Source organism: Triticum aestivum, chromosome 7D (genome assembly GCF_018294505.1).
Source record: "Triticum aestivum cultivar Chinese Spring chromosome 7D, IWGSC CS RefSeq v2.1, whole genome shotgun sequence".
Classification (NCBI taxonomy): Eukaryota; Viridiplantae; Streptophyta; class Magnoliopsida; order Poales; family Poaceae; genus Triticum; species Triticum aestivum.
The window spans coordinates 367,792,107-367,801,796 of record NC_057814.1 but is presented as its reverse complement, the minus strand read 5'-3'; the positions used below and the strand labels follow the sequence as shown (position 1 = coordinate 367,801,796).

At 43.4% G+C, this 9,690-nt stretch overlaps 1 protein-coding gene across 3 annotated transcripts; it reads right to left on the bottom strand.

Annotated features, from left to right (window-relative positions):
- Positions 1-517: 517 nt before the first annotated feature.
- LOC123164384 (alpha/beta hydrolase domain-containing protein 17B) lies at positions 518-9,287 on the bottom strand. 3 transcript variants are annotated; one of them, XM_044581826.1, is made up of 5 exons: positions 8,364-9,287; positions 7,837-7,873; positions 5,904-6,140; positions 5,763-5,810; positions 518-1,248 (listed from the first exon to the last, which is right to left on the bottom strand). In XM_044581826.1, exons 1-5 carry the CDS (start codon positions 8,669-8,671, stop codon positions 838-840), a joined length of 1,041 nt encoding a protein of 346 aa, XP_044437761.1. In that variant the 5' UTR covers positions 8,672-9,287; the 3' UTR covers positions 518-837. The 3 variants fall into 3 exon arrangements, with proteins under 3 accessions (XP_044437761.1, XP_044437763.1, XP_044437762.1); XM_044581828.1 differs by having other exon boundaries at positions 8,390-8,620; XM_044581827.1 differs by having other exon boundaries at positions 8,378-8,594.
- Between the last annotated feature and the right edge of the window lie 403 nt (positions 9,288-9,690).

Below are 9,690 nucleotides of genomic sequence, written 5' to 3'. Positions count from 1 at the left end.
AGACACATAGCCGTCCGTCTATGGTTCGATAGGAACCGCAGCTCTTGTGCTGCAATCATCATTGCCTTGTTGCTTGATCCTGTGTTGTTGGTTCAGTCACGCAGTCTCACATGCCTTGGTTGCAAGGAAGAGGTTGGCTGGTTATTCAGCAGTTGGGTTCGGCACGCATAAGCCCAGTTTCTGATTCTGCACGCATCAATGAGGGGTGCATCATTCCTTTCTTCCATTCATTCATTCAGAGTCGGCCTGGTTGTGGTCCTCCTGGACTGGACTGGACTGGAGTATTGCTACTGCAGCACCTTCTGATATGCCACTGACAGTGTACATAGGTTGCCGCGGCTTAACCTCGAAATATTGTCTTGTCTAAGACGACGATGTGTCCTGTTCCTCATCCGGGCGTAGAGAATGGGGCCAGCAGCTGCATTCTGTTACCTGTTTCATGATGAAATTGGCTTCAACAGTCCAGTTCAGGTGTTAGCTGCAGCTGAACCACATCTAAACTCAGAGATTTCATGGGTTCATGGATGAGAAACATATCACAAGAGCTGAAACATGGCTGGGCTGGGTTCAAATCAATTCACAACATCACGACTCTTCTAAGCTCGATAGCCAACAGCTTATGCCATCGCTGATTACACAAACCTGTCGAGCAACTACAACTACTACATAGGAGAATGGGGAACAACTGGATACAGGAGCATCTCTATCTTGCCATACATGTTTTTCCAACCGAAAAAACTAAGTTTAGTCCTAGAGCATTCAAAGGGTTAGAAGATATATCTCCAGGACCGTTCCTTTTCCTATACAAGCACAAGCACACGCACATAGAGATCGGTGTTATCCGCCACAGCAGCAGCACTTGAAGCAGCTGCAGCAGGCTGGGCACTTGAATGCACCAAACGCGAAGCATTTCCTCAGTGCATGGCAGCAGCTGCAGCCGAGATTGCAGCTTGGTTTGCGAACTCGAATGCGGCAGCAACAGTTGGTGGTGAAGGTGGTAGTTGTTGCCGTGTTCGCGCGGTATGCCGTCTTTGTCGGCTCGAGGGACTGCCGAATCTTCTTCAGCCTCGTTTTCGTTGTCACGCTCTCCATTTCGCGGACGAACTTGGAGAGGTGGCGGATGAAGTCAGGGTACAGCTCCAGGTTGCAGTGACCGCCTCCTTTGATCCATAGTGGATCATACGGCTCCCTTGCCAGTTTCCACAGCTCATTACCATGTGACCAATTCACAACATCGTCGTCGGTCCCCTGCAAACGTCAATACGTGTATAATTAACAGCAACACTTCTACACACCATCAAGTTGGTGCATGCGAAAAACTTTGAGAAAGAAAGAGTACACATAATAAATCAATCCATCACATAAATGGTTAGTCGAAAACAGAAAATCACTTCAGAGAACTATGAGTGCATCAACTATGGGAGCCATTCATGCTTTCTTCATCGACCTTGACTAAGGAAATGTAGTATTGGCCCATGAAAATGCTGCCCACCTTGACCACATCAAGCAACACGTGGTACTCTGGTTACGAAGCGGTTTATCCATATACATTGCAAACAAAGAGAACTACAAAAGGAAAGTTTGTAAGAATATTACGTTTCAGTTTGAGATGTTCTAACTTTTTTCTGAATCGGATGTATATAGAGACACGTTTGTTTCAGCGTGATTGGATTCAAATCACCTATGGACTCGCTTTACTAGCAAAGCAGATTCTGCAGCCCTGTTTGTTTGAGCTTTGATTGGATTCGAATCACATGTGGATTTGCTGAAAATGGCCTGAATCCAGATTTAGCTTAACTGGCAAAGCTGATTCAGCTGTTTGTTTCAGCTTCAAACGAAAGAGCTGAATCTGGCCCCTGAATCTCAAACGAAAGAGCTGGGTGTTTCAGATTCCAGATTTAGCTTCACTGGCAAAGCTGAATATGATCCCTGAAGCTCAAGCAAACAGGGCTTAGCACTCATTTCAGTCCATATGTAGTCTATACTAAATATCCAAAACATCCTATATTTGCCAATGGAGGGAGTATTATTTACACACAAGGGAAAAGTTTGAAAGTAGCAGCTAAGTTATCCTCACTGATCTCTCAATTAAGAGTCTTCAGGCACAGCTAAAGATACTACAGCCGCAAGGTTCAAAATATTTAGTGATAACAAGCAGTCCCAGCTGGGAACAGGAATATAGGATGTGAAACCATCTCAGTAAGAGCTATGGATAACACATGCTGACACCACCGATATTGTAGGAGCAATGAAATTAGTCAACTTTGTAGAGTTGTAATCAAATTATGACTGACAGGTAAGTGATAGTAAAAGAGCGGAAACTGGGCAGTTACCAGTAAAGTGGTGGTGTTCCAGAACTATGGCATTTATAGTTTTTATTTCTCGAACATGCATTTGATCTGGAACTATGGTATTTCTATATTTTTTCCTGAACACGCATAGTTGTGTATTAGAAGAAAACAACCAAAGAAGGTACAGCAGTACATGCTCCCTCCATCCCATAATATAAGATGTTATTACAACCGATATGTGTATACCGGTTGTAATAACATCTTATATTATGGGGAGGGAGTACCACCAAAGGTGGCCTCCGACCAAAACCAAAACCAAAACCAAAACAGGAAAAAGAAAAAGAAACCTGTAGAAGATAAGCGTAGGAAACAGAAATCACGATACTAGATTGTAGATTCAGTTAGACTTGTACAAAAAACCTGATCATGTGGCTACACTACACATTTTGTTGGGCTCGGCCAAAGAGCAGAATAATGGAAGTCAAGCCATGCAAGGCCTACCTGTGCCTATTATAATTTTACAGCAGACTGAATCAAACCAAATCAGCTCGTAATGTTTATAGAGTGAGTCAGAAGTCAGAACTGCTAATGGCACATCCCATATCACTAGAGGTGCTGGTGTTCAATGCCCTTTGTGTTTGGATCAGTGTATCAGGTGTCCAATGGCACATCTTAGATCAAACATTCTCTTCTAAAGAACAAGTGTGGGATGTTGGATGGTTACACATTAACCCAAGACTGTAAGAAATGTGGGAGTAGTAAACTTTCCTATAAAAATATTGAAGCATGAAGGATGATTCATTTCTCTACATTCCCGTATTCCTCACCTCAATACTTCTGCAAGAACATTTATGCAACAGCAACACCCTCTCGACGGGTTATTACATGAATACATGGTCCACATATCACTCAGAGAAGTAGTTGCATTATTTATCAGACTTTGCAACAAGGAGCAGCAATGGCAATGGCTAAGCAGTTACAGTGTCCCAAAGTACTATGTAGCTTCTCAGAAGATGCTGGAATCTGTAATAAACTGTGCGAGTACACACCAAGTATTGATATCTATATCTCTACTCCTATAAAAAAACTGAGTTGGTGATGACGGTGTGTCAGCCGTTGGATCTAACACGCAGGGCTGGGATGAAGACAAGCACAGTTGGTCCGATCTATAGCCAGCGGTAGAGATGTGCGTGCATAGGGACCTGACTTTACCACCGTATGTAGCAGATATTTACCCACCTCTGCCACTGCTTAATATATGGAGGTCCTCATCCCGATCCCACTGCCACACCATCTCGCAGTTGCCGGATTTGCGCGCGCCCTCGCTGCCATCTGCTCTCCACCACGCCATGTCCCCAATCGCCCTAGCTCTCCCTCACAGCATTGCAGTCACATGTCTGCTGCCGTGGAAGGCTCGACCCGCTCCCATTTCGGTGCAGCTCGACACCCTCCTCCAACCACCTCTGCTTCTTTAGCATGCTCTAATGCGGGCCTCTTTTCCTCCCCAAACAGCCATTAAGACACGGTCAATGTCACAATGTGGGTCACTAATTTGGTTGGTTTGTGCGGGTGAAATCGGTGATTAGGTGTCGAGCTGCACCGAAATGGATGCCGGTGTAGTATAATGTGGTTGCACCAAGAGACCCTCTCAGTCAAGAGGTGGTATGTAGCCTAGCCGTGGGCGAGATAGCTGTAGGGCTGAGCGCACCAGATCGGGTAATCTCCTGAATGTAACTAGGGCTGCAGTTTAGCTTGATTCGATGTGTTTGATTCCAGTAAGCCTCCTATGGAAATATTTTTTGTTCCTTCTTGGAAAGCATCATTTTCCCTTTATGTGGCAAAAGGCTGAAATAAATCGGTTCATTAAGCTCTGGAAAAACAAAGAGAAATGTTTCCACACCTGAAATCTGTACACAATAGATGTTCATATTCTTCAATTTCAATTTAGCTAAAACTCATACTCTGGTTAGCAATGCTCAGGTGATATACACATGTTATCAAATGGTTAATGGTCCAAGTTTCAGTTGATTAAATGTATTGATATATGTTCTGACATGTTTTATATAGAGCGGCTGGATTTTATACCGACAGAACTGCGAGATAAATTTAATGGAAAATGGCTCACTTGTCTTATTGCATAATAAACACATTACCAAGCTTATGGAGAATTCATTTTAATCACATCTGACTGAAACTTGGAGGGCATCCAGTCCCCTCATGTTCCCTTCTCTGTTCTTTTATATCGACTGGTTCCTTCATAATTCTGTTCCAATTGCTAAAGGTGGCTGCAAGTTGCACTTGTTGTTTCCTCATTTTCTGACCTTTAGGTCCACTGACCCGAGAGTAAATCAGGTGTTATCAAATGAAATAATTGGTGTGATACCCAAACGAAATAGTCTGCTTCTTGTGAATTGACTCTGCGTAAGCATTTGAAGTTGAACCAGATGGGTCTGTTGAAATATATTGCCCGCCTCCCTCCATCAGTTCGGACTTTTGGATGAGTTGGCTGGTGCATGAATTCAATATGGGATCCGAGCCAAGAGGCCTTGAGTTCAAGACCCTGCCAACGCAGTATTAAATAAAACGATTCTGCGGCCTACATCGATCCCACATCTAAGGACTAAAATAGCCTAGACATGGGAGGGGGGGGGGGGGTTGAAATATATTGCCCGCCTCCCTCCATCAGTTTGGACTTTTGGAAGAGTTGGCTGGTGCATGAATTCAATAGGGTCATGGTGTATTCTAGGTGACTGTTACTGAGATCAGAGTACTAAACAGCATGGCCAAATGCCAGTGACAATGTATAGCTCCTCACCACTTATATACTAGCAGAAAATTAAGATGAGCTAAGAAAACAACACTGATAGGCAAAGACAAGAATGGGTCTGACTTGATGTCGCCACAGGAGAGGCATGTGTGTACTTTCCAGTAGATGTGTCTATAAGATAAGTATACTTTTTAGTGTTGTTTGGCTACTTGCAAAACTGTTTTAGCCTGTGGCTACATGTAAAGATCCTTATATTCGGGTCTCATCCTAAAAATGGGAGCTGGGAATTTCCTTGTGAGCCTAATTTTTATCATGATTTAGAAGGATTGTTTATTTGATGAGCTTCCTATGCAATTTAGCAAATTTTAACATGAAATAATTTCGTCGTAAAAGCATTTACTTTATGCATGATATACATGATATTTGGTTCTTCTGGATAACCATGATGCAGACAAAGGAGATTCGAAAGTAAGCATTCAATTTTTTTTCTTTCCTGATTGGATTAGTTTTATACTACTCTTTTGAGAGAATTATTAATGTGTAGCGGAACAAGGGAACTAAATCTGAAGTGAAACAAAACATATTTTCAATGAAAAAAAAAGTGTAACACATTATAATGTTTCCCTGTGGGCACAAGATGATTTTATTCTAGATCCGTTAAAAAGCACGGGCACTTTGATAGTTTTGTTAGTAAAGAGACTTACATGAATAACAAGCACTGGGCATTTCACCTTCTTTATTTTTTTGACATTCTGCAAGAACAATTTAGCTGGACGTTAGTAAACCTACTCTGAAGGCACAAAAGGTAGAGACCGAAATGGAATAATCAATTTTGAGATGCTTACTTTGTAAATGTCGAAGCAAAATGTAAAGTTCACATGGCAAACAACACGGAGGCCTGACAGTATAGCACTGTGAAGAACCACACCGCGCAATCTTGGTAAACGAGATGCTAAATGCAATGTGGGCCCACTGCCAACAGATTGTCCATACAGGATAAGCTCTTCCTGGCTGATTCCGTACTCAGTTTCTAAGCACTGGTAAACTGCTTCAATATCTGCATATGTATTCTCTTCACTTGGCTGCACTTGAAAAGACAAGCATAAAAATCCTTTCACAAAAATGCATTCCTTGAGGAAGAAACATGGACATGCGCATGCTCAGTGGAAATGCCAATTAGGTGACAGTAATTCAAAGTGAAAGTGCCATATGATTTAGTTCAAATAAGCAAATACAGGATACAGAGACATTAATATCTAACTCCCAGTAGGGCAAAACATAAATTTCAAATACCACCACCCATAGCATTTTGTTTGTTCCTTTATCTTGATGATAGTGGAACCTGGTCCATGTTGGATAGTATGGAACAAAAAAAAAAGGAAAATTCTCACTTCATTTGAATGCAGGGCCCCCAAAATAGACAGCAGAAACAATCAACATAACATGTTCTCCATTTCAATGGATAAAGCCGCAATAAATGAACTTGAGAAAATGCATAGATAGTTGATACAGACATTTATATCTGTCCTTTAGGATAAATGTATAAGACTATAGTCACAATGGGCAGTAACTTAGGCTAGTCATAGTGGGAGTAACTTAGCAAGTAACATAGCGCACTCCGAGAAATTTTTGCTTATGTGGCATGTAGTTAATGAGAAGTGGTAACATAATATGTTACTGTAACATAGCGCTTTCCAAGATAAGATGAGTCTACAAGCTAATTAATGAAGGTAGTAACTTAGACTAGTGTCATATGCATGACACTAGTATAAGTTACTCCCCACTATGACCAGCCTTAGACTAGTAACATGCATATGTTACTAGTCTATGTTACTACCTCTATAGTGTGGAGTAACATATGTGTGGTGTCATGCAATACTTCATTTATTAGGTTGTAGACTCATCTTGTCTTGGTATATGTGATGTTACAGTAATAACTAGCTATGTTACCACATTCCCTTATTTCCTCATTAATTACTCGCCACATCATTGTTTTGCCTAGAGATGTGTGAAGTTACCACCTATATTACTCCCACTGTAGGTGGTCCAAAAGGCATGCCCAAATTACTGTTTAGCCTGAATTTTACAATGGCAGTGGCTGAGAACAAAAGTTGCAGACATATAAAAGATTTATAATGGCCATGATATATAAAAGGTTTATAAGACTGGCCATAGTGGGGGTAACATAAGCGGTATCATACACTTGGGACTCGCAAACATGCTTATGTGGCAAACAATTAAAGAAGAGAGAGAGCGTTATAGTAACATAAGTAGATACCGTATCATAATTAATGTTATGCCATTATATGTCTTGCATGGCAATAAATGAAACCATATATGATACTAACCTATGATACTATGCACTATAGATGTAGTATCATACACTAGTATCATATGCATGATACTAGTGTATAGTATCATATGCTTGATACTAGTGTATGATACTCCCCACTATGACCAGCCTAATGGCTATGATATGACTGGAAGGCACCAGTCGGGGGCATGGGCCAAACCTTCTTCAGTTGAGTTGTAGACAAATGCAGCTTGTTCTTGGAAACTGAAACTGAACCACATTTCTCGAGGTATCTTAATTAATTCAGGTTGTTGGTAGTAGTGCTATCATTCCATGCCTACATTAGTCAAGTAAGGAAACTAAAATTTACCCCATGACATAAGCAACCTATATTCAGTAGTAGTATTCACCAAATAATGAACCCGCAGTAGAGTCGACGGTAAAATTAAAATTAAACCTTACTGTAAAGAGTAACTACTTATTACCTTGCCAGTAGATGCTCCGTACCCCGAGTAGTCATATCTGCAGTTATAAAATTAAAAAGTAAATCACGTCAGGCTTTTCTGCACAGCAAATCTTGTGTACCTCCAGACCACATTGAAATTGCAACAGCAGGAAAAAAAACTGGCGAAAAAAAATACTGCATGGTTGTAACTGAGGATTCAAGATCAGCTAATCGGACTGATTATTATTATATGTGTACTATTTAGAGAATCGTCAGGCACTGCTTTCCTCCCTTTTAATAATAAATAATAAATATATACTGTACTAGTTAGGTTGCAGATATCCCGTCCCGTGTTCCCGCAAATCATCTGCCCCAATAACCAAATCTACTTGATGTCGTACGTACAAGCATTTGTGATAGGAAATGCAGGACTGAAAAAACATGTCAGATAATAATTCCTACTAGTAGAAGAGAAGCAGAAAAAAGCAGTGTAGGGGTAGAATGAGGTGTCCTCCCTCCTAGAGAAGAGAAATCGAAAGCGAAAGCACAGCACAATGTACCACTAACCCCATCAGATTGACCTTGAGATTGACCTTGAGCTGCACAAAGAGATCGTAGAGCTGGGCGAGGTCGGCGGCGTTGCCGTGCGAGTAGAGCAGGGTGAGGCGCGCGCAGGGGTTCCTGAGGTAGAAGGCGACGACCTTGGTCCCCCTGGTGGTGTCGAGGAGCAGCACATCCAAGGCGTTGTCCCGCGGGACGCCGGAGGCGACGAGGCGGCCGGTGGCCTCGTCCTTGCGGAGGGCGTAGGTGGGCGGGTCCGGCGGGAAGAAGGCGAACCTCGCCGCGAGACTGGACACCGAGCACCCCGAAAGCATCGGTGGCAGCGCTCAGTCATCGACAGGCGGCGGCGGCGGTGCTGCTGCTCATAGAGGGAGCCTCTCCCCTCCTCCTGTTTCACTTTCACCACCAAACGATCAAATGGATCGAAAAATTTCCCAAACTTGGGGGCGAACGGAAAGGATAAAAAAACAAAATCCCCAGCTTGGGGATTTCTCGGTGAAAAAACTAAGAGGAACTAGGGGTGGGTGTGGATCTTCATCCCAAGGGACTTGTTCAGTGAGAGTAGAAGCCAAATCGACAAAAAAAATCAAGAAGAAATTGGCTCAGTCCCTGCTCCCCAGGGGAATCCCCCGAAGTCGTATGAACCAGAAGTCCGTCGTTTGGTGGGATGGGGTGGGAGGTTTTACGAGGGTTTAGTGCATTGTGGGTGGGTGGGAAATGGCGAATGCGAGCAGCAAAGAGGGAGGAAGGGGAGAATGAGGAAGAAGAAGAAGAGCAAGGGGCGGGGAGGGTGTGGACCAGTAGCAGTAGGGAAGGGAGAGCTCCGCCTCAGGCCTCAGCCACGCTGCCACTGCCATTTATTACTCATGCTGCACAGAGACAGAGGGGGGGAGGGAGGGAGGGTGGTGGACTGATGTGCGGTGTGTGCGTGCGTGCGTGCGTGCGTGAGAAAGAGAGCGAGAGCGTGCGCGTGTAGCAGGTGTAGGGGTGAGGACCAGGCAGGGCAGGGCAGGCGAGGTGATGAAATGAAACTGGAACAGGGCAGCGGAAAGCGCAGGCGATCCCCACACCTTTGCAAAAGATGTTCTTCCTTTCTTCACATGTTCTCGCAGCGGGGATGCGATTTTGTCACGCCGCACGCACGCACGGATGGACTGGACGCAAAAAAACGGCGCCCCGGAAGGATCACGCTGCCCGAGTTTCAAGGCTCAAAATTAGAATTTTTTTTCCTTTTAGATCATAGTACTTTCTTTCCTTTCAGGTGGTGAAAATGCCGCTTTGCTAAATCCATATGTGTTTTGCACATAGGCCCGCGTGCGAGTTTTCATCTCTC

Coding starts and splice junctions, on each gene's coding strand:
- LOC123164384 (XM_044581826.1), bottom strand. CDS start 8,671: ATGCTTTCGGGGTGCTCGGTGTCCAGTCTCGCGGCGAGGTTCGCCTTC. Junction 7,874..8,363: donor CTCAAGGTCAATCTGATGGG/GTTAGTGGTACA, acceptor TTATAACTGCAG/ATATGACTACTCGGGGTACG. Junction 1,249..5,762: donor GCCCAGTGCTTGTTATTCAT/GTAAGTCTCTTT, acceptor TGACGTTTGCAG/GGGACCGACGACGATGTTGT.